A 25,516-nucleotide genomic window follows, 5' to 3' on the forward strand; every position below is an offset into this window, starting at 1 on the left:
TAAAACAATACCATGCCTCAGGAGAGTTCCCTTTCTCTCTCTTCCTAAGCTACTTTAGGCTCTTCCTTCACCTGCCCACCCCACTGCAGAAGTCAGTCTCCTCTCTCAGTAAAATCCCTGGACATTGAGACAGTAAGATCAACACATACCAAACTCTTTCCTGACTGCTGTTTAGCTTCTACCAATTGCTGACACACAGTAATGCTGGACTCAGTGGTATCAGAACCTTCGACTGAGCATAAGAAACCTAAATCCAGATTTTAAATAAAATATTCTAATTTTTTAAGCTCACTACACTAGCTGAACAAAAAACATTAATGGCCCAGATTTGGCCCAAAGATCATACATTTGCAACCTCAAAGTTAAAGAAAAAAATGAAATCTATATTGTATTTCGAGGAGACTACAAGGTCAGATACATGGTCAGAGGAGAAAACTTGATTATAATAAAATTTTAAAATAACTTCCTTAATTTACAATACTCGCTTGTTGAACCTTTTATTTTACCTTCCCCTCTCTCATTAAACGCATTAACAATATTTTTTGTAAGAAAATATTTTGAATTTTCTCTATAAGCAAATATCTCTAAGCAGTTAAAGACTCCTTTTTAAAAATACACTTCAAATCAAACAGCAAATAAAAAATACACAAAATACATGTGGCAATTCATTTAAAAAAAAGAGAGAGAGAAGAAACCCACAAAAAGTCATGAGGTTGAACTCACAGCAGCCTCACCTGTACTTTCATGAGCAGTCAAATATTTCATCCATTTCTTTTTCCCCAGAGAAAAGAAGCATTCAGAAGAAAAGTCAGTCAGATGATAGTCTAACTCCTCTAACCTTTATGTAACTAATAGGTCAAATGTTAGTTAAATAAAGATGATAAAAAATATAGAAAATACTTACCTGGACTTGAAGACTCAACAGATGGCTAAGGGGTGGGGGGGAGAAAAGAAGAAAAATTAGCATCTCTGTGTAGTAAATCTTCATGAACATTACAGAATTATTCAACAACTGATATGACACCAAAAACTAGTTACATTTTATGCCACCAAAAACTAGTTACATTTTAACATCTGAACTAAGACAAACTAAAACTTCCTCCATAATCCCTCCTCTGACATTATGTTTATTTAAACATAGAGAAAAATCTAAAACATTCCTGAATCTAGAAACAAAGACAATAATGTGTAACTGATTCAGATTTCCAAGGCAAATATGTAGCTTATAATATATGTCATTCAAGAGATATGATTTTGGGCTTCCCACGTGGCACTAGTGGTAAAGAGCCTGCCTGCTAATGCAGGAGACATTAAAAGACATGGGTTTGATCCCTGGGTCGGGTAGATTTCCTGGAGGAGGGCCTGGCAACCCACTCCAGTATTCTTGCCTGGAGAATTCCATGGACAGAGGAGCCTGGAGGGCTACAGTCCACAGGGTCGCAAAGGGTCAGACAAACTGAAGTGAGTTAGCACGCGCACAAAACATATGATTTCAGATCTCTGAATTCTCTAAAATATTCTCTCCCATCAACACAGGGAAAATTAAACCCAAGGTCTGCTATCAAGCTGTTCTCTGGCTTAAAATGAGTGTGAGAAGGGAGGCAGAAATAATTTAAGATGTTATTTAGAATAAAAACTATATTGTAAGAAAGCAGAAGGAAAAATTTAAATGTTACTTAAGTACAAACATTACCTTTACTAACACACAACATACTTTTAAATTACCACAAAGTCAGCAATCTTACAAGGTCAATCCAGGAAGGTTATCTAATAGAAGATCACAAAGACTTTCCTATTACAGCACTCCTACTGTACCATTCTACCTCTTATAAATTTAACCACAAACATCCGGAAAATTTAAAGATAAAATTATTAGCAAATTATTTTAGTGTTACCACCACTAGACAGTTTGTGGCTGTGTTTTATTGTAATCCAGCTAATTCAACAGTTATAAACAAGTCATCTAGAAACATCAACTCCTATACGATAAATTCAAGAACACAAATTTAAAAGAGGCCTCAAGTGACAAAATCTTTTTAACTACAACGTTGCCTATTCATTCCAAGCTGTCTATTCAGGCTCATCAGAAGTCACAGATGCTGGAAGTTCAGAAGTACTAGCAAAAAGATACGGATAGTCTAGTATTTTCCTTCTTTCTACTAAGATATGGAGCAGAAAGGCAGGAACAAAATTGAAAAGACAAAAAGTGCCCAATTTTTCAAAAGCTAGGCCTCTAAGATAAATTATGAGATATTAAAAATTCTGTTTTTAAAACAGTCTACATCAAGCTATTGCCGTTTAAGTGTGACATTCTAGCGTCTACATGGTGACTTAACATTGTTTAAAGGCATACTTTTCCAAGGTTCCTATTTGTTCCTTTTAATTCTTACAAGAGAATGGTTCTTGTCTATAGCATTGACTCATTTTAACAAAAGACCATTATTCAGTATCACACATTTTCAAGTGTAACACCACCATCTTGAACTGCCACAGAGAGTCAAAACAGTGCTACTTTTAAATTTGGTTCCTCTAACGGGAAGCTGTGGAGTAGGGTAACAGAGAATAATGTAACCATAGAAAAGAGTTTTTAGCTTGCTTAACATCTTTTGATATTGAAGAAGAGAATGTTAGAGGATGAGATGGCTAGACGGTATCACCAATACAATGGACACGAACTTGGCCAAACTCTGGGAGATGGTGAGGGACAGGGAGGACTGGTGTGCTTCGGTCCATGGGGTCGCAAACAGTCGGACATGACTGGGAAACTGAACAACATCTTTTGAACAGTTCTAGCTCACTTCTAGCTCAAATGGATTAAACCACCACACATATTACACAGTAAATCAACACTGAAAAATATTAATCCACTTTCACTTCAAACTTTATTTCCCAAGTTTAAGCACAACCTCTCTCTATCCAAGGTTACAGCAAAGTTATTGATTATCTTCATCTGGTCCTAGGTTCACTATACACAGAGTAGCCTTACAATGGCCGTTTTTCCTTTTTAGTAAACTTCTGAAATAGGTCTGAAAGGCTTAAACAAGAGAAACCAGCACATCTTTCAAACTAGCTTAAAAGAAATGGCTCTCTGAGCATTTGGTTCTTTTTGAACACTCAAATAATTACTCCATTTAACAGTCTTCTGATAAAAAAAATAAGTTATTCTACTTAAGAATAAAAGGTACACTTTCACTGATGTTATTAGATATTGGCAATAATAGACTGAATTGCAACTGGGGTCTGTATAGTTTGTAAAACTCCTCAAACTGTGCTAAATGTGAATAAATACCATACTGAGTTTTGTTTTACTGGTAAACAGTTACCACTGTAATGCTCTGAAAAAGGTCTAAAATATGTTCTATTCATTAAGATGCCAAATGTTAAATGACTGATAGCATTTATACATATAGCTGGCATAAAATAGAACACCCAGTGCTCAAAGATAGCACTAATCATGGTATGTAAGGCATACTAGGCTGTTTTAAGAAGCATGATTTGATGGATGGTATACCTGGATTAGCCCTGGGGGAGGGGAAGCAGGAATGGTTTGCCTATATATCTACAGGCAAGAGACTGGTGGGGGGGGGGGGGGGGAGGGAGGGAGGGGGGAGGGTGGGAGGGAGGGAGGGAGAGTGTGTGTGTGGGTCTGCACCCACATGCATGCACACACGCTCAGTTACTAAGCCATGTCTGAGTCTTTTGCAATCCCCTGGACTACAGCCGCCAGGTTTCCCTATCCAAGGGATTTCCCAGCCAAGAATACTGGAGTGGGTTGCCATTTCCTCCTCCAGAGGATTTTCCCAACCCAGGGATCGAACTCGCATCTCCTTTCCCTGGCAGGCAGGTTCTTTACTACTGAGCCACCAGGGAAGTCCATTATATCCAATTAAATCAAAGATCAACTTCTGGAAAACAGGCATTTGAAAACAGTTTATACTGTAAGCATTACTTTTGCCCACCAACAAACAAACTGATCATCTTTCATTATGAGTTTAGTATATAAATACATATAAATGTGTTCAGTATAATACCGGAAATTTTAGTATGAAATGAGGGCATTTTTAATTTAGATCTTTAAAGTAATAGCAGAACCAGCTTATGTTCATATAGTACTACATATTTCCAAATGCATAAATTTACTTGATCATGAACATGGCAATAAAAACCTACCCCACCTACCTCATTTTATAGATTAGCAAACCCAGGGAGAAAAACTGACTTGATAAAGGTTCCACAATAGGTGGTGAAGGTAAAGCCTAGGACTAATTCCTTCTATATTTCCGAAGGAAACAACTATTAAATATGTAAAAACAACAACAACAACAAAAAACTCTCTCTCCTCCTTCCCCTCTATTTTTTTAAAAAAATGGTTTTCATCTAGTCAAAGCATGTTTAAAATGTGACTGCAAGTTGTCATCTGTCATGTCAGACTATTATCTCTGTCTCATTAGGAACTGGTATCTAACAATACCCTCCAGAAAACCTGCAACATCTACCATTAATGATTACAGTAAATCAGAAAGGACGGGGAAAAACTACAACTAAAGCTAAACATTTGTAACAATACTTATTTTCAGAAAAATCTAAAATTATAAAATACAATCAGTAAAGAAGATTTTTTACATTGGGGATTAAAATGTACTTAAAACACGCTCATTTATTACTGATAGAAATATGAGTTAAAGCATTCTGCAGATCACCTCGCCAACATGAACTTACCCTACAGATATAACAAAAAAAGTACATAAAGATATGTGTATCTCAGTTATTACTACAGAGTTGTCTATAGCAAAAAGATAGGAAAACATTTTCCATTATTTAACTAGTTAGAAATGAAACATAGTTTTTCCAAGCACACAAAATTACTAATTCACTAAAAAGAATGAGACAGTTCTGCTTGTGTTGACTGAGGGAAAAATGCTAAAACATGTGCGTGTGTGTGTGTCTATAAACAGATAGCTATATTAGGAGTAAAAGAAAAGTGTAGAGGAAGGGGAAAATTGGGCTGGTACATCAATTTTTCCCCTAAACGATACACAAAAATCTGTTAACAAGTTGCCTCTAGAACATGGGTTGGGAAAGAAGGTTTTTCATTTTACGCCTTTCGGTACTGCTAGAATTTTTTAACCACTTGCAAGCATTATTCTTTGTTTTTTAAACAGAAAGTCAGTGGAGATTATACAGTGGAATTATGAGCCATTTTCATTTTCTTCTCTTAGTTTTAGATTTTCAAGAAAACTTAGTATTTGCCATTATTTTTTAAAAACAAGTTTATATAATTTTAAAAATAACCTAATTTTCTTTTAGGTACATACATAATTGTTTTATCTGAGATGGAAAACAGCAGAGAGGGTATGAATCGGCTAAATCAAAGAATCAGAAAGAACTGTGTTAACTTTTATGGCAACTTTTGTATCTACGCTCATATACTTGATTTAGTTGATCAAGCTGCTAATAGTTGTAACAAATATTCAGTGCCTCAAATTTGTTCAAATGTTTCTCTTCTGTATATTTTTAGACCATGATAAGAAATATTCCACATACCAAAGAAACAAAAGATAAACCAGAATATCACTATTACTAAAACATAAATAAGGTAGTAAAAACACGAATTAGATTCTTTTATCCAAGACAATCAAAAACACATTTTCAGTGAGTATAACTGTCTTAACTAATTTTTTCCCACAAACCAATTCCACCACTATTTAAGTATTAATATCACTTACTTAGTAATGCAGATAATAGATGCTCACAGTGATAGGGATGAAGACAGAAAGGAGTTAGGGGCCCTATTACAGGGTGGAGAGAGGGCAGGGAGACTGTGTCAAGAGCCCACCATCCCTCTTCCTTCACACAAAATTAAATCACTTAACTGCTGGTTAAGAAAGTTTTGGAGTTAAAATTAGAAAATTTACTACAACAGTAATAATTCATAGAGGATGAACTGCTGTTACTAAGCACTAGCAATTCAGAAGTCTATGTTCCAGTCTTGACTGTACTACACGAACAGCACAACCCAGGACAAACTACATAAACTCTCAGTTTCATTTTCCTTTAGAATGAAAAGATTTAGATCTCTTCAGGTTTAGTCCAATTTCCTTTGAGATCTAAGTTCTTTACTTTTTTATGAACTGCTCAAAAAACATTAACACTACTGAGGAGTACTTAGCTTCATGGACGGGATATGTTTAAGACTATTCTCAATGTATTATTTTTTAAATCTAGGGCTATTGGGGAAAAAAAATCTAATTTGCAAAAAGCTTTTGGAGGTTGCTACTTTATGAATTTCATACAACATAAACATAACATTCTAAGCCACAGCATAAGTCAAACAGAGTGGTCCCCAGTAACAACTGGTATGCGAACTTAATCACTGCAACGATTTTTGAAACCGTTTAGAAATCTTTAGAAATAAACAGTGACTCCATCTGAACTTCATGCAAGAAATTTCTGTATAGCTGGTTACTTTTCATGCCATGCTCAAGTTTCAATGGCAATGTTGCATTTTTTAATTATTTGGGAAAATGATTAGTCTCCAGAATTCTCTGAAAGAAATTCACTTCTATTATTTCCCAGCTAATCTTTCCTACCTTATCAAGCACTTTGACTATTATTTCTTTTGAATTAAGCTTTTTAAACTTTCATCATGGGTATTAAGCACGCTGGATAAATCCTTAATAGTTCTGTAAGTATAAACACTAAAAAAAATTTTTTTTTCCATTACTGGCGTAATTATTTTAGGTCTGAATTCATTGCAGTGAAACAAGTTTTGTTTAGAGTAAAAATTAACACTATCAAGAATAGCATTCAAGATGATCCTATTTCCTTAAGAAACAAAATCCAAATACCCTTGAAAAATATTACACAAGGAGTCTGTTTTTAACAGAAAGGGATAAATATGAGTGACTAAATACGATGTATTATTTTGGGCAATACTAAAGTACTTAAAACTAACACAAAATAGCAAATCCATTAAATTGTCTTCTTTTTATGAGACAACAATATGGCCTAGGTGAAAAGACAGGTCTTAAACTATGCTATGATCTTTTTTCCCTTGAAAGAGAAGTAGCTTATGTGTTTACAAACTCTGAAATAAAAGACAAATTGTTCATTCCCAAAGGTCTGTACACCACATTCCTTATAAAACTCAAAGGACTATTTTTTCCTCTTATTCTTTCTTCCTCACTGCCTTTGTACAACTGCCACTACCCTGTAATTTCCTTTAAGTGTGATTAGGAGAGCCTCCTTTTCAAAGGTTGATAAATAATTTTAGGGGATAATAAGCAGGGAGAAATATTACCAGAAAGTATTAAGAAATGGAGCAACTGTCATTACTTCCATATATGTTATATATGTTTTAAATGTTACTACAATTTTAATAAGCATGACATACTTATTATGGACTAAGATGATCAGATAAAGTATGAAAAATTAGTATTCTGTACACATCTAAAGCAAACAGTATTTAAGAATCAGTATTTTTTTGGAAAAACAAGATCAGGGTCACTCTAAGCAGGAAACAACAACAACAAAAAAGCCCAGAAGCATAATACCTACATTTTTCTCCAGAGACATGTTTCTTCAGTGACCTGTTTTCCCTTCAGATTTATCAAATGAACACATATTGTCACTTTGCACTTACTGTTATTTCACCAGTTAGCGTCAGTCTTCAGGTCTACTTAACCAAAAGTGCAAAGAGCTTGGCATTTGAATTATTTTATCACATGCTTTATATAGGCAGCATTAAAAAAAAAAATCTCTCTGGAGTTCAAATAAAAGTAAAAGTACTCTATAAATCAAGCATTTCTCCTTCGTCTAATTTTTAAAATGACTAGTCTCTAAAATCATTCTAATTTCTAAAATATTCAGATAGGAAAACTACAAATTCATTTTCACTACTTCACTGGTTCTAGATTTTCTGTAGGACAGAGATGAAGAAGTTTCCTCCACTCTTCCTCAAAATTCATTATAAATAAAACCATCTACAAGTAATTGAAGAACATGAAAGATTAACTTTTAAAAGATAACTAGGTCACTAAAATGCACTGGAAACTAGTTTCAGGGTTTTTAAAATTTTCTTTAAATTGAACTATCCGTGTGTTCCTACAAAACATGAAAGTTCCATTCTCCAAGTGATGTGATTTTTAAGGAAACTAAAATGTCCACTTGAAATTATTAACGATCAGTGACTCAATCACTAATGAATACAATCATCTTTAACTCTAAAAGAAAAATGTTAAAATGCTTTTATTTACATATTGTTTTCAGTGTGGTAGTAGTTAAAATTTCTAAGTTTAAAAAAAAAACTTATTTAAATTTCACTGTATTTTCATACACTAAGATATTTTCCTTCAGTAATATCCTGCTTTAAAAATGTGACTAAAAAACTTAAAATTCAAACCATCCTGAGCAGCACCACGAGGCAAGAAACGCCATCACCTATTACAGCACAGCGCTGCTTACCTAATGGGCATTCACTGAAGACTATTTGACAAAATATATGTAAAGCCAGGTACACAGAATCCCTTCCCCTTTTACACACGAAGGAAACAAGCCCTTAAGAACCTCATCAGGACTAAATATCTTTCAGCCCAGTGGAATAAATCCAGTCACATTAAGTGAAATACAAAGTACTATGTTTTCTCCAATTCGTGTTCCTTGGAATACAACTCTTTAATCACAAAGAGCAAAAGAAATGGAAGTAAATCTTAAGACCTAAATTTATTTTTATATCAGAATATTAAAATTTTAAAAATACTGGCAGCAATCAATCCTGCTATTCCTTTTAAATAGCAAATACTCCAGAACATAAAGTCAGTTTCCATACACCAAGGGGAAGGAGCACCCTAAGAGCCACTCCAGAAAACTCTTAAGCTTTGGGTCCCTCCACTCAACAGGTACTTGAACAGGTCTCCAAATTAACATTCTTCTCCAAAATCTATTTTTCTGAATTCCAAGATTTAAAAAGGAAGTATTATGGTATTGATGAACGTGTACTCACCATTAGCTTCATTTAGCAAATAATGAAGACAAAAATAGGGGGTGGACGGTAAATATAATTACCTACTTCCTAAATCTGTTTTTAGGTGCCCCTGAGACAATGAAAATGATAATTCTCAAAAGAAAAAAATGTCTTTGCCAACATTTAAAGTGGCTCTACTCAAGGAAGACACGGAAATCCAAATATACCACCTCTTCAACTCCAGGGAGTAAAGGACATCGAAATTCTTCTGATGGTAAGGGAGAAAAAATGTATTTTAAAAAAGTCAAATGTTTATAGGTTTACATCAGAGGCAAAAATTTTAACCTCCAGTAGTATACACTAAATGAAGATTAATCAACAGAGGTTGTCTACCCCAACATGGGGGTTTAAGGCCCCAAAATGTAAAACAATCGCCACTAAAGAAAGGGGGCTTTGGGAACTCGTTTACTAGAAAAAGAGCAAACTGGGGCGGGGCGGGGGGGGGGGGGGGGCGGAGGGGGAGGGGAGGAAATCTTCCCTAAGCGGGGAAAAAACTGAAAGAGAAAGGCAGGAATAGAAAGCCTCGATTCGCAAAGGCGTGAAACGCCCGGAAAGTGGTTAAGAAAGGGAGAAAGCAACTCTTCTGAAATATAAAGAGAGAAAAAGAGGTTCTACGGGGCGGGGAAGGGGGAATGTTTGAAGAAATGGGGAGGCTGTCCTAACCTAGAGTGATGGATTGCGAAAAGACCAGGTTCATTTCTCCACGCTCATTTGGTCACCATCAAGAAAATTAGAGTTAATCAGAGTCCGTTTTCCTTACGTTTTCCCCAACACAGGCGGAATGTCAGTAGCAAACCGACGGGGGTGACGCGGTAGGGCGCAACAGCATCTCGGTTAGAGGGAAGAAACTTCACAAGAGGAAGCAGCAGCTCCTCTCTCGGCCCCTAGCACCGGCCGGCGAAGTTGCGCCACAGGCGCCCCTACTCCGCGGGCGCCCCCCACCCCACCTCGCCCCTCTCTGTACGCACAGCTACGCCGCCCTCGACCCTTTAAAGTGCCCCCGAAGTCCAACTACGCCTCCACTTTCTCCTTCCCACAGACCCATCCCAACTAAGTTCCACGAAAGGCTCCCGCCCAGAGCGCGGCCTGTTCTGGACAACAGGTGGGCAGTGGCGCCAGCAGGGCTCGGCCTCCCTCGCCAGGCCCACTCCACTCCTCCCCGGCCCGAACCTGGGGGCGCCCGGCTCCGGGACGGGGAGGGGGAGCTCCCTCCCTTACCTCCGCCATATTTGCCGTACTGACGGGTCACATCTCCGCGGCGGCCGCAGCTGGGTCACGGCCAGAACCCGGATGTGAGACTCGGCAACGGGACTCCAGCCTCCGCCGCCTCTGCCGCTCCCGCCGCCGCTGCCTCGGCGGGAACGCGCAGGAGCCGCCCGAGCGCGCCCACCACACCCCACTCCGCCCCCTCGCGGCGCCGGGGCTCAGCGGGACTGGAGGGAAAAGGCCAGAACGCGCGCGCGGCAACAGGAGCGCGCGCGGCCCCGAGGCAGCCCTCCCCCAGAGGAGCGCCGAGGAGGCGGAGCCAAGGTGGGTGTAGAGCGGGAGGTGGGCATCCCAGCCCAGCGGATCCGCGACCCCTGCCCGGGAGCGGGCTCTAGGGACCAGAGGTCAAGGAAACTAGCCAAAGGAGACACGTCCAGCATTCATATCGCTGGGGAAAAGATACGATATATTTTACGTGTAGGCCTTTTTTGAAGTCCCATTTGTTGGAAAAACGGATGTTGCTGTGATTGCAACAACGTCAAGCAGTGCGATTTGAAAGCGGTTATCCCTTGATGGGTACTTCTCTTGGATCTTTCCCGACAGAAATTGTAAAATCCCATATAACAAAATTTTACAGGTCACAGCAGGGATTAAGAAAAGGGACTGCACTGGGTAGACTGCCATCCTCATGTGTCATTTGCTTTTCCTTACACACCTTCTGCAATGCCAGTACTAACGTAATTGTGCAATGGTTCTGCACTAGATAACATTTCTAAATGTGAAACACTGAAAAGCTGCTCTTTAATAGATATAATCTCCAACTCGACTGCTTAGGTGGAGAATTTGCTTATGTGCAGTGCCTGAAATGCCTGCAATTTAAAAGTTTATTGTATTGGCCGAGATCTGCCAACTGGCTTTGGTGCCAATTCTGATGATTGCCAGAGCCAATGATTGCAAAATAACAAACGTGTTTCACTTCATTACTATGGCAGATACTGGGTAATGCAAACATGATATTAAAACATGTACTAACACATTTTACCAAACCAGAAGTTAGTAAGTCTTATTTCATAAAGACCGTTTTCCCCCAAATGTTCAAGGGTTCTTCTTAATGCAATTTCAAAAATGACTTCCAAAATCAACCAGTTCAATATGAAACTTATTTGTTCCCTCCAAATAATGCTTTGCCAGCACAATATATTACATAAGTGTGAACGTATACAATTTTTCTTTAAAACAAAACTTACAATGAAATATGGGGAAGACTGTTTTAGATTATTTGTATTCCCTTAAAATTCTAGATTCTATTAAGTAGTTTCTTTTTTCAAAGATTCAACATTTAACTTGAAATTCTGTCCAGTAATACTTTGTGCATGAATATTTTGTGCATTTATAGGTATATGAAGTAGCTGCTAAGTGAAAGGACATTACCTGGTAATATGACAGGAAAAGAGTCCACAGACAGTCTGTAAACCAATTAAACATAAACATCTGATGCACATTTTCTACTGAAAGAAAAGCAAGGGAAAGAAGAGAAAGGAAAACTTTAAGGTTCCCAAATCTACAAACAATTTTTACCATTAACTGTACTGTACAGAATTTTCACTTTATTTTTTAGAATACTTATATAAAAGTGTTTTTCAGGATTCCTTGGGGGAATAAATATTTTAGCATAAGTATATAGTTTCTAAGAGTTACCCTGTTGAATTACCTTAGTCCTTCTGATTTGAAACAGAAATGACTTTTATAAGTCAGTTCCAACACTTTTCATTTTGAGATGCTTGATGGAAACGGCTGTGAAGGCAAAGAACAATAGATGTGCACAGAACTGAGGTGGGTAAAGATAAGAATAAGGGGCCTAGAGGTAGAAACTCAGGCTTTATAAAACAACTGGATTAAAGGAGAATTATCCATTTAAAAGGATGGGAAAGCTAATATATGAAATTTAGCTGGTTATCAAAAGGAAGATTAAACAGTACTGTCAAAATGCAAGGCATAGGAATAATTTGCTTGAAGAATCTCTGATTCTTCAGTTATCAACAAGAATCCTGATTGTGATAAAGAGCTGGGGCTCACAGTCCCTTAAGCTACTGAAATTGTCAGGAATATCAGGATCTAGGACATACTTGAATGGGTATCCATTTTACTGATAAATGACTTCAAGTTTATTAATACTGTGCATCAATTTTACTATTTTTAAGTGGCATTATCGTTTAAGGGAAAAAAATTCCCTGTACATTTTTTTTGGTAAATGTGGGTTAAGTGATTTTTTTTTTTTTGATTCAGATATTCTAAAGGAAAAGAGAAACAGCTCCAATGTTGTAAGTCACTGTTCACATATTGAATTCAGTATAGTTTTACCCACCTCCTATCTTATTCTAGTGATATGCTGCTGCTGCTGTTGCTGCTGCTGCTGTCACGTCAGTTGTGTCCGACTCTGTGCGACCCCATAGACAGCAGCCCACCAGGCTCTGCTGTCCCTGGGATTCTCCAGGCAAGAACACTGGAGTGGGTTGCCATTTCCTTCTCCAATGCTTGAAAGTGAAAAGTAAAAGTGAAGTTGCTCAGTCATGTCTGACTCTTTGCAACGCCATGGACTGAAGCCTACCAGGCTCCTCCGTCCATGGGATTTTCCAGGCAAGAGTACTGGAGTGGGTTGCCATTGCCTTCTTCTTCTAGTGATATACTTATCTTAAAAATTTTTAGGAGGGACTTCCCTAGCTAGTGGTCCAGTGGTTAAGACTCCATGCTCCCAATGCTGAGGGCATGGGTTCAATCCCTGGTTGGGTAACTAAGGACGTGCGTGCAGTACCACGTGGCCAAAAAATAAAATAAAATGCTTATTAAAAAAAAAAATTAGGAGCCATTTTGTCATGTCGTCATGTCATGTGTTAGTTGCTCAGTTGTGCCAAACTCTTTGCAACCCCTGGACTGTACCCTGCCAGGCTCCTCTGTCCATGGGATTCTCCAGGCAAGAGTACTGGAGTGGGTTGCCATTTCCTTCTCCAGGGGATCTTCCCAACCCAGGGATCGAACCTGGGTCTTAAAGAACACAAAGTCTTTCTCAAAACTCTTGTATACCTCTTCAGTATCAAATATGTATAAATTAACTATTCATTAGTCACAGAATCTTAATGTTGGATGTGACCTTAGAGGTCTTTAGTCAATTTCTAAACTTTCTAGGTAGGAATCCTTCATACTGTTTCCCCACTACCAGGCTTTCCTGCCTATGCTTAAACACCCCCAATGTACTCACCGTCTCATAAAAAGGCTGTTCTTTTCCGAAAAACCTCTAATGTTTGGAACATTCTTCTTTTTATCAAACCAGAGTCTACCTCCTTGTTATTGTCACCCCTTACCCTGAGTTCTTCAGCACTTTGGATTAATTCAACAGATGTCTTCTTTGTATCCAAATATAAACACTCAATATTTATACTTGGGTTAACAAAAAATAAATCTTTAAAGACTACTGATACTAAAGGAGCTGAAAAGGGGACATTACAAAGTTGAAGCCATGAGAAAATTCACCATTAAATATGAGCTGTTTAAAATTATTACAGTTTATAGTCCTTATTATTGTGATATCCAAAATGGTAGTTCTGTTAGAATTGTGTAGTAAAACGTTTACAGTTAAGCAAAAAGGTGTGCTTAATTATATGTAAGATTTGTGGCTAATGTCCCAAAACAAAAAAAATCACTACAAAGCCTGAATAAATGCCTCTTTAGCTCCCATTCCCCACCTAAAGGCTTCCTTGTGTTCAGGCAAACTTGCATTAACTTTTACCACATTAAGTTATTCAAAACTGCTATTATATTGGCAAACTATTTTTAAGCAATTGACTGCATATTCCATTTAAAAAGTTATTTAACAGTTTTATAGAGGCTACAATACACACACATACACACATACACAAACCCTTCAAGTTATTTTGCTTTTAACAAAAGCATTTTAAAGTCTCAATTTTTCTTCAACCAGTACCCCAAACTAACCAATAAATAAACCTGGCAATTTACATGTACCTAAGAAATATATCCTTTTATTCAGGACCAATACCCGATTCAGATATAAGGAATATTATATACACGTTATGCAATTCAAAAAAGTACCTCTCAAAATGCATCAAGAAAATAATTTGCAACAATTTAGACTCTGGGGCTGTTTGAATGAAACAGATTAACACAGTACATTCAAAACCCTAAAACCAAATTCTGTATCTAACAATTTTCAGAGTCCCTTTTGAGACCATTTCCTTAAATTTTTATTTAAAAGTGACAGCCTGCACATGATGTGCAGGTAAAAATTTATGGGTAAATACTAATTCGATTGAGAATACCTAAATGTCAAAAAACTTCACCTATTTTTAAAAATGACATTTTAGATAGAGAGTTTTACCTTTACCATAGCAGGCATGTAAATTACAAAGCAGTAATGCATCACATTGTAAGTCCCACATCTATGCGACAATTAGCATCATCTTTTTCTCGGTTTGATTTTTATTACCACCCCAAAACACGTATATAATAGCCTTTTGGTTCTGCAAAGAACAGTTCTGGTTTTCCTTTTCGTAATTTTTACATACAGTTTTATCCAGTGGCTCCATTTTATCAAATTATCACAAACTGGTATTTGGATAATATTGTTGACATGATTTTTAAATCTCCTCCAAACTCTGGAAATTATTGGCCCATCAACCGTTCTCAAACACTGGAAGAGTAGTATAACATTTATATACTTGAGGGAGTTTGGACTTTCCCTCCCTTAATCTCCAAGTGTGCCCCTGCCTACCAGCATCACATCCGTCTTGTCTGCATTGAACCTCAACCAGTTGGTTCTTAACCACGTCCGAAACTCAGCCAGGCACTGGGAGAATCGAGCCACCACACCATCTGGATCAAAGGAAAGAGAGCCTCAGTAGTAACGAGACTGGAGACCATGATCTTACAAGCTCAGTATTCACCCCATCTCTAATTCTTAAAGATAGCCAGGAATTAGGACAGGAATCCCATGATAATTTTAGAAAAACATTAATGAGCCTTGAGTCATGCAATTTGCAACTGATGATAAAGGAATCAAAGTGACTCGATAAATAGGTCGCCTCATTCCACCCATGACTGAAGAAAGGTTCACTCAAGTCCGGGTCACCTCGGCTAAGCGGCCTCAGTAGATCGGCCAGTTGTAACTGCATAAGCTTTTCTGCAAAATTAAAGAGTTTTAGCGTTGGAGGAAGTTTTAGGAATAACTGGGGCCCAGAGAGTAGTGACTCGCCCAAGGTCACACAGCAAACGAGGACTAGAGATGGTCTCCAGGCCAGAAATCTTTCCACCAAAAGCTGAAAGAATAAGGCCATTGAAAGGTGGGGGAGGCATCTGTCCCCAAGGATCCTCCCACGGGCTATGAGGACCTCTTGCCCTCACAACAATGCCCTCTTCGGGCCTCTCCTCCCTCCCTTACTCCCTCCGAAAAGGGCTGCTTTGCCCAGGACCCGTTTGCCGAGGACCCTGCTCACCACCAGGGATGCAGTGGGAGCAGAAGTCTCCCTGGGCTGAGACAGCACCCGGAGATAGAGCGCGAAAGAGGCGGGGCCACAGCGGGGTGGTCAGCTTGGCCCCACCCCGACCGGGTTCCTGGGCCGACTGGAGGAAGGGGCGGAAGCGGACAGGGCGAGGCGCACTCACTCCGCAGCGGATTCCCAGCGCGCCGCCGCCAACGCCAAAGCAAAAGACCCAGTTGGGCGGGGGTGGGCGGTGGAGAGGAGCTGCGCATGCGCTTTGGGTGGCCGGCGCCACTCCGGGAGGGGCAGCCCGCTGGGCGCGCTCTCTTAGCTCCTCCCCGGAAGTGAAGGGTCTTCCGGGCGGTACTCTGCGGTGGGGGAGGGGAAGGAGAGAAAGGGGACCGAGGACACCTCGGTAGCCCCTTATCCCAAACAGGACTAGGAGAGGAGAGATGGTTTATGGAGGCTGCACTTACAGCCGCTGCTGCTGCCGCCGCCGCCACCTCCGCTGCTGCCGCCACCGCCTGAAGAAGCCCCATCCATCCGCCTGCAGCCCCGGAGACTCAGAGCCTGGGAGGGGCCTGAGGCCCGGGCCGCCCGCCTCCTTCTTCTGGTCGTCGTCCGGAGCTTCCTCTTGCTCCACCAACCCTCTGCCCTCCCCTCCGCCTCCTCCCTCCTCCTCGGCTTCCAGCCGCCAGCCAACCGCGCGGCCGCTTGTTGAGCCAAGGCTCCACCGTCTCCATGACGCCCAGCAAACATTCCCGTGCCTTAGCCGGAGCCACTAACGCCGGCTTTGGGGTACAGGGGCTTAAGAAGCAGAGAGGAAAAAGGGTGGTTGACCATTCCGCAGCCAGTCGCCACCATGCCCATCTCTCCAGTAAACGGCCGCAGGCAGCCGAACGTCGGGGTGTAAGTTCGGACGCTAAAACTTTAGTCCATCCCCTTGGGTCCCGCAGGGAACCCTTTTAGAACTTATCGCTTCACCTGTGTTGAGTCAGCAACCTTGTAACCTCCGAGGTGGCAATGTCTCCTTCCTTGGCATAGTACAGCCTTTTCCAAACCTCTTTTGAGAAAAGACCTAGTTTGTTTAGAACCGCCGTTCCTCCTGGCACTCCTTGTGTGGTGGTTTATTTCTCTCCAACTTGTTGCCTTCAAGCTGTACCCAGCTGTTCAATCTCTCAGCTTCTGTGAGCCGCCAGACTGAACATTATTATGCTCTGTAGTCGAGGTTTTTTTTACGCCTTCTCCTACCATCCTGCCTTAAAACTCATTCCAGCTTACAACCTTCTGTTCTGCAGCAGTTGGATTAAGGACTGGACAGAAGCCCACAGCTTTACAGTTGTCTCACTTAAAACTTAGATGGTCGCTTAGTCTATCAGTTCCACTAAAATTTCCTAATTGATTAATTCTCCCACACTTCCAGATCACTTTTGTTCTCTCTTCTCAAACCCTCAGCATCTCCCCTCTGCAATCTCTTCCAGCTCAGCTAATCTTTCTCGAGCAGAACTTCTTTCAAAGATGTTGGGAGAGAATCTTCTTTTTGTCTTGGATATGGTACTCAGGTTTTTGTCCATCCTGAACGTGAAAGTGTTACTCAGTCGTATCCGACTCTTCACCATCCTATGCACTGAGCCACCAGGCTCCTCTGTCCAGTGGAATTATACAGGCAAGAATACTGGAGTGGGTAGCCATTCCCTTCTTTAGGGGATCTTCCCAACCCAGGGATCAAACCCAGGTCTGCATTGCAGGCAGATTCTTTACCATCTGAACCACCAGGGTTTGTCCATTCTACCACTCCACTAAAAACAGCTTGTGTGAAGGTCAGCAATAACTGTCCAGCCAAGTGTAATGGCCATTTCTGTTCTTAACTCACCCATCAGCAGCTTTGATCTGATTTACCACTTCCTGAGTTTTGAATCACTTACTTCATTTGGTTTCTGGGACACCACTCTCTCCTAATTCTCCTCTTGCTTTATGCCTATTCCTTTTCAAAATACTTTGCTGTTACATCTTCAGTCTCTCCCATATCTAAATATTGGAGTGTTGATGGGGTCGGTCAGTCTTACAACCTTTTCTCTTCACTCTTGTTTTTTGCCTTTAAAGATTACCCATTTGCTCACAGTTTACAAGTTTATCTGTCCAGCCAATACCTCTCCCAAGAAAACAGGCTTAAAATCAGATAGCTGCACTTAGAAGTTAGTTGGCATCTCAAAATTCATATTTAAAACTGAACTTATTTTCCCCTGTAATCAAATCTGTAGTTTCCCATTTCAGTAAATGACAATTTACATTCTTCCAGTTACTCAGTAAAAAAAACTTTAGTTTACCTTTGACATCTCAATACACCCATCCACCAGTAGTTTCTACCATCTCTGCGTGCAAAATAAGTCCAGACTACCACTCCAGTGTCAGTAACTGTCACATTGCAGTAAACTCCTCAGTTAAGTTCAGTTCAGTCGCTCAGTCGTGTCCGACTCTTTGCAACCCCATGAATCGCAGTTCGCCAGGCCTCCCTGTCCATCACCAACTCCCGAAGTTCACTCAGACTCAATGTCCATCGAGTCAGTGATTCCATCCAGCCATCTCATCCTTTGTCGTCCCCTTCTCCTCCTGCCCTCAATTCCTCCCAGCATCAGAGTCTTTTTCCAGTGAGTCAACTCTTCGCATGGGGTGGCCAAAGTACTGGAGTTTCAGCTTTAGCATCATTCCTTCCAAAGAAATCCCAGGGCTGATCTCCTTCAGAATGGACTGGTTGGATCTCCTTGCAGTCCAATGATCTCTTTACCATCACCTTCATTCAACATAGTAATCACTGTGGCTCTTCTCAAAAGTCTCCAGTTCTTCCCATTTCACTCAGAGTAATAGCTCATCCTCTGTAGGCCACACAGGATCTCACCTTGGACTCTTCCCCTTGGCTAGTTATACTCTGTATTGTTCCACAACAACATCAAACACCTTTTCCCGCTTCAAGGCCTCTTCAGTGGCATTTGCTGTTCTTTGGAATATTGTACCCTTAGTCATTTGATAATTCGTTTTCTTCAGCTGTCACCTTATCAAAGAGTCCTCTAACTACCCAACATAAAATAAACTCTTCCCAATACTTCCATTTCCTCAACTTGCTTTATTGTTCTTCAAAAAGTTTATTCTGTTTGGTATATTATATACTTTTTTGTTAATCTGTTTTCATCCTATGAGGTACTCCATGAAGGCAGAGGTTTCTGTTTTGTTCACTGCTGTTGCCTAGATGGAAGATGATAAATATTTGCTGGCAGCAAAAAAATGAGTGTAATATATACTTTAGTAACATTGGTTACTGCTCATCTTTCTGGTTTTTTTTACTTGTTGATATGGAAATCTCAAAGTAAAATTAATTTGATTTCATGTAAATTCTTAAAAAGTCATAAAACTCTCATAGTACCTGAGAGTGTTAGAAAAATTCCCTTGGGGATTTCTGAAACAATGACACATTCATGGGAGATTATCTATTAAGGAAAGAGTAGGGTGGGAGATGGACACTGACTTGACTCCATGAACATGAGTTTGAGCAAGCTCAGGGTGTGAGCTGGTGTGCTGCAGTCCATGGGGTCACAAAGAGTCAGATAACTGAGTGACTACACTGAACTGGGGTGGGAGACAGGACGTAGTATAACCTTCAGTTTTTGAGGTAGCCGTATTATCTAATTAAAAACAAAATTTCATACATAATAAAGTTTACAACCATTGGTTTGACCTAATATATTATTTCTAATCTTTCTCAGTTTAGGATTTAATACTGATCTCAGAAAGGATCTCATGAAACATGTATTTATCAGTTTTTCACTTTCCCACTCCAGTTTTTCCTATATTGGGGTCTTTCCTATTGGCTTAACAATACAGATTTTCCTCAGTTTACCATGAGGTTATGTCCCAGTAAACCCATCATAAGTTGAAAATATCATTAAGTAGAAAATAGACTTAATACACTGAACCTACCAAACATCATGGGCACACATGCTAAGTTGCTTCAGTCACGTCTGACTCTTTGTGACCCCATAGACTGTAGCCCTCCAGGCTCTTCTGTCCATGGAATTCTCCAGGCAAGAATACTGGAGTGAGTAGCCATTCCCTTCTCCAGGGGATCTTCCTGACCCAGGGATCAAACCCCAGTCTCCTGCGTTGCAGGCAGATTGTTTACCATCAGAGCCAACAGGAAAGCATACTTAGCATAGCCTACGTTAAACATGCTCTGAACACTGAGGTTAACCTATAGTTAGACTAAACTGTCTAACACCAAGTCTTTTATAATAAAGTGTTGAATATCTCATATAGTTTATTGACTACTGTACTGAAAATTAAATAAATGACTGTGTGGGTACAGAGTGGTTGTATTTGTTGCCTGCCCTTGTGATTGCACGATTGACTGGGAGCTGCAGGAGTATCATTTTATATTGTTGGCCCAGGGAAAAATTCAAAGTAGGATTTCTAATGAACTGTATTACATTCACAACGTTGTAAAGTCGAAAAATCTTAGTTTGCGGATTGGCTGTATTGGACAGTCTTCCACTGTGGTGAAAAAAACGAAAAGCACTAGTGCTTTCTTCAACGCTTTTATCTCATTTCTTTGCCCAGTTTATCTATTCATTTCCTTTCGATTTGGGTGGGTGAGGGGGAGAGTAGTTTTTATCTGTTGTATGTTACTCACTTTTTGCACTAGGATCTTTAGCATATTAATTATAATTATTTTAAATTCCCAGTCTTAACAATTCCAAAATCTCTGCCATATCTGTTGTGGCTCTAATGCTTGTTTCTTCAGACTGCTTTATGCCTTTTGGTATGACATGTATTTTGTTGAAAGCTAAACATGTTGCATCAGGTAATATAAACTGAGATAAGTAAGCACTTAGTGTGAAGTTTTATGTTTATTTGCTTAGGAATCAGGCTGTTTACTGTAGCTGTAGGTTTCCGAGACTTCAGTTTCCTCTAGTGTCCTGGTTTTTTGTCTACTCTGGTTTTTAGGTTTCCCTAGAGACTCCTGCTTAGAGTCTGAGCCTTGCAGTTCTTCCCATTGTAATCCCCTGTTATTATACAGGAGCTCTGTTGATGTGGTAAGATGTGCTGGGTGAGAATGGGAAGGCAAAGAAAAGTGTGCCTTAATCCTGGGATTAATTAGGTCTTAATCTTTTAGTGGGCCTTTTTCCCTGGGCCATGACCTTCATAAATAATTCTCAGAATTTTTTTTTAGGTGGAACAAGAAGGTTAGATGGACTTCAAGTAAGGTATTTTCCTTTCCCCATGTTGCTTAGGCTCTGGTAAAATGGTTTTCCTTGAGGGCAGGCCTCTGTTAAGGATAACTGAACATTATATTTCAGAATGGTTGCTTCCTGTCCCCCTGCTGAAACTATCAGGGAGTTTTACTCTGACCTTCATCCTGGGAGCTTGCTGGAGCTCCTGAAGGTAAAACTTGGTAAGTGTGGGGGCCTCCCTAAGGCTGGGCCCCCAGCAATTTTTTCTCTTGAATTAGTCTACACTCATTTTTCAGCAATTAGGCTATTGCCTGTTAGGTTTTCCTTCCACTTGTTAGCTCTAGTGGCAGTTTCAGTAAGTTGTGATTCTGTTATTCCTACATCTCTTTCGGTACAGGGGTTTGCATGTAACCTCAATTCTCTGATGGGTCTAAGAAGACCCATTGATTTTCAGCTTGCTAAGCCTTTTTCTTGTGAGTACTGGATCGATGTCTTTTGCAGCCTTTACATATCAGACCATAAACCACAGGTATCTGTGTTTACTCTTTAACCTTTGCATTCTGTTGTCTCTGTTGCTGTATGAAAATTACTGAGGTCAATAATGAGTAACCTAAAGGTTTCAAAAGTCAACAAATTCAGTGGGCTTTCTTTTTACCTCACAGCATTTAACAATATCAATCTTCCCCTCTTTAACCCTGAACCAACCCTGAACTGTTTCACTTATTACTGGGCTAGGTGCTTTTTTTCTAGTTTTACCTTCTACTTCCGGTTTCTCTCCTTGGCCCTATTACCTTCTCTTTGTAGCTCTAGGTTTTTATTTTGGAACTCAGTTCATTTATTTTCATCTCCCTGAAAGTTTCTCAAATCTGTATCTCTAGTTCTCACTTCTGTTCCTTGAAATTCACTTTCTTCTTGATTTTCAACTGCTACCAAACAACTCCACCATATTAGCACTCATAATATCTAAAATTGAACATGTCTACAATTTAACTTCTTACTGGGCTTTAGAAATAAAGGCTAGTTTAATCATGACCTTAACTTTATGAGGCCAGTACTATTATTAACCTTAATTTATGTACAAGGAAAGAAACTGATTAAGAAACTTGCTCAGGAACACGTAGTCTGTGAGTTATTGGATGAGTTTGGGCATTTAAATTGGCCTCTCTAAGTTTGTTAACATGTAAAACATGGCAATTAGATATCTAATAAGTTATTATAAGAATTAGGGTGGTTATCATTTGTAATGTATAGAAATGCAGAATCACAATATTGTGCTCCTAGAACCAACAGGGTTGTAGGTCAATTGTATTTCCATTTTTAAAGGGTGAAATAAGTAAAAGAGTTACAAAACTAAGTGGAAGTACTTTGAAGTTTAAATGTTAATCAGGATAGTTATTATCAGTTGCAAAGTCCTATTAGTTCTGTAGGGCTTCCCAGGTGGCGCTAGCAGTGAAGAACCTGCCTGCCAGTGCAGGAGACATGAGAGACACAAGTTCAATCCTTGTGTCAGGAAGATTCCCTGGAGGAGGGCATGGCAACACACTAGTATTCTTGGCTGGAGAATCCCATGGACACCGGAGCCTGGTGGCCTACAGTCCATAGGGTTGCAAAGAGTCGGACATGACAAGCGACTTAGCATGCGTGCAAGCATTAGTTCTGTATCTGCTGTGTTTTAAGGGTATTTGGACTGTGTTTTAATCGAGTATGGTAAGAAACAGACACTGAAGAACTACCATAAAGGAAGAAGTTTGTTTTTAAATACTCATAGATCCCTAAAACCAGGAGGCATGGCATGCTGTGAACCACATAGAGGGGCACATGAAGAGGCACCAGGGCCAGGCAGGATGTAGAACCAGCAAGAGGAAAACCTGGGCAAGAAGCTTTATTGTGGTTTCCATGGCAAGGAAGGGACAAACCAGAATAAGCAAATATAGGAATAGCTTGTTTGAATAATTTTAAAGGTTCTGGATATTGGGCCTATCCTTAGGTTTCTGGTTCCTGTCCTTGCACTGATTACTGCAAGTGGATAGTGACCCAGAGAGTGAGGTTTCTGAGAGCCTGCTGAAGGAGGACGTTGAGGGTATGGACTCTGGATTGATTGGTTTGCATATAAATTGTGTGTGCATGGTAAGTCACTTCAGTCATGTCCATCTGTGCAACCCTATGGACTTGAGCCTGCCAGGCTCCTCTGTCCATGGGATTCTCCAGGCAAGAATACTGGAGTACATTGCGATGCCTTCTTCCAGGGGATCTTCTGGACCCAGGGATGGAACCTGAGTCTCTTATGTCTCCTGCATTGGCAGCCAGGTTCTTCACCTGGGAAGCCAATATAAATGGTGTGCTTGTAGGCAAGTCCCTTACTATGCATAAAAGTTGATTAGCCCTGGGAGGGGCAGTCCCTTCAGGTGCAGCAAATTCCTATATGTCAAAACATTAAAATACAGAAAATAAAAAGATATTCTTAGTACATGCTTTATCTAGGATTTGTTTTATTTCTACATTTCCCCACCCCAGATTAAGCTTTGATTACTTCTCACCTGGCCTATTTCCATAGCACTGTGACTAACGGTCTTCTTGCTTCTAGTGTGTTCTGCATATAGCTAAATTTTTCTGAAACATAGTTTTGAGTAGCTTACTCTTCTCTCTCAAAGGCACTCTCTTACTTGCTTAGTAAATTTCAAAGACTCAGTCTGGTCATTTTATTTTTTCAAAGCTTATTTTCCTTCATGCGTCTAACCAAATCATGTAAGATTCCCTCTATATGCCACCTGCTTTTCTACTTTTATTGTTCACAATGAGCTTTGCTCGGGGTGTATTTCCTGTCCTGCTCCAATACCCTCATCCCTCCTCACCTGCAGCTGCATCAGACACAAACATACAGACATACACACCACATACGCTTCTTTTGAATTTGACCTGCATTCATGCCTGACTCAAATGCCACCTTCATGATTTCTCTGCTTACTCCTCTCACCCAAGGTAATCTTTACCGCAACTTTCGTTATATCTTATGTGTAAGTCTTTTGAGGCAAATACAATTCTGTACTTGCATTGTAATCATATATATGTTTTTTCTTTTATCAAGACTGTCAACTCCTTAGGGCCCATATCTGATTCATATTGTATCCCTGTCAGCATGTAGCCTTATGCACAGTAATTTTATAAATAATGGTTGGATAAATGAAAGAAATTGATTTGGTTTAGATTGAAATTTCTACCTTCATCTCATTAAAATAAAAAGAGAATAATAAAGACACTTTTTCTTAAGCCGCTCCTCCTTTCCTCCTATGGTTATTTCATTGTGAGATTTATGTATGTGTTGTATGCTTTAATGTCATTAGTCTTTTTTCATAGAAGTGATCATCAGGTGTTCATTATATAGATACCAATTATACAGAATGTGTTATATTTTCCGGTTACTGCCGTAGACACTGAAGACATAGGGGTGAACAAAATAGGTTAGGTCTCTGCTTCAGAAACTCAGGAACCTACAGCTACATACCTCTTGTATCATAACTGTTTTTCAGGCAAAACTTTCAGAGTGAATATCTCCTGAATGTCATCCTATTCATTGCCCACTAATTTGCCTCTATTAAAGGTATCTGTTTTGTAACACAGCTAGGATAGATATGTACCATACATTTCTAACATAATTGACTACAAGTACTTATTTCAGTTTTTTAAATTTACTGGTATTTTCTGTGTCAAATTTCCCACTGTATCAGGCAGAGTACTAAGAGTTGGGGCTTTCATGGTAGACATGATAAAACATGGCTCCTTCCCATAAAACTTACAGTCTGAGAATTTGGGAGAGTTTACTGAGGATTCTCATTAGATCACAGTAACCACCTAATTGGTAAATGCAACATCATTGCTAATTTGTTTCTATTTGGTCCCTGTAGGGAATAAAAGAGGAAGGGCTGGTTTATGAGTAAATGTGATATGATTTCATTATGTATTTATTTAGCTTGAGATGTCTAGAAGACATTTAGCTGCAGCTATCCAGTTAGGCTGGTAAGCATTTGAATATGAAGATTGAGAGAATGTTTTGAATTGGATATAATGATTTGGTAATTCATTCAGCAATTTTTTTATTATACAGCTACTGTGTATTGGGTACTATTGTAGGCACTAATCCCAGGGACGGGGGAGGCTGGTGGGCTTCCATCTATGGAGTCATACAGAGTCGGATACGACTGAAGTGACTGAGCAGCAGCAGCAGTAGGGATACAGCAGGCAACAAAAGAGCACAAAGTCCCTAAACTTGTGGAACTTAGATTCTCAGGGTTGGGGAGGTCAGGTGGGAAACATCTAATTCATAAATTAAATAAGTAAAAATATGTTAGTTGAAAGTACTAAGGAGAAAAATTAAGCAAGGGGATATGAAGTATTTGAGGGGTATTTGACATTTTAGATAGGGGAGCTGAAGAAGTCCACATTAAGAATGTGGCTTTAAGACCTGGAGACAGAAAGGATGCTAAACATGTACATGTGTGGGAAGAACATTTCGGGCAGAGGAAATAGCAACTGCAAAGGCCTGGCATGTGTGAAAAATGTCAAGGATGACAGTGTGA

General features: G+C 39.7%; 2 protein-coding genes across 2 annotated transcripts in view; one reads left to right on the forward strand and one right to left on the reverse strand.

Annotated features, from left to right (window-relative positions):
• The window catches only part of MIER1 (MIER1 transcriptional regulator), a 65,113-nt gene extending 48,850 nt beyond the window's left edge, over window positions 1–16,263 (reverse strand). Inside the window, exons 1-5 of the mRNA XM_052637497.1 lie at window positions 16,197–16,263; window positions 15,015–15,115; window positions 11,660–11,733; window positions 905–929; window positions 735–771 (exon numbers count right to left, since the gene is read on the reverse strand). Coding sequence (XP_052493457.1) covers window positions 735–771; window positions 905–929; window positions 11,660–11,733; window positions 15,015–15,115; window positions 16,197–16,263 — 304 coding nt within the window. The remainder of the gene's footprint in view (window positions 1–734; window positions 772–904; window positions 930–11,659; window positions 11,734–15,014; window positions 15,116–16,196) is intronic.
• Window positions 16,264–16,461: 198 nt separating this feature from the next.
• Window positions 16,462–25,516, forward strand: part of DNAI4 (dynein axonemal intermediate chain 4) — a 105,608-nt gene continuing 96,553 nt past the window's right edge. Inside the window, 2 exon segments of the mRNA XM_052638055.1 lie at window positions 16,462–16,511; window positions 16,513–16,629. Coding sequence (XP_052494015.1) covers window positions 16,462–16,511; window positions 16,513–16,629 — 167 coding nt within the window.

This window comes from Budorcas taxicolor, chromosome 3, assembly GCF_023091745.1.
Source record: "Budorcas taxicolor isolate Tak-1 chromosome 3, Takin1.1, whole genome shotgun sequence".
Lineage (NCBI taxonomy): Eukaryota > Metazoa > Chordata > Mammalia > Artiodactyla > Bovidae > Budorcas > Budorcas taxicolor.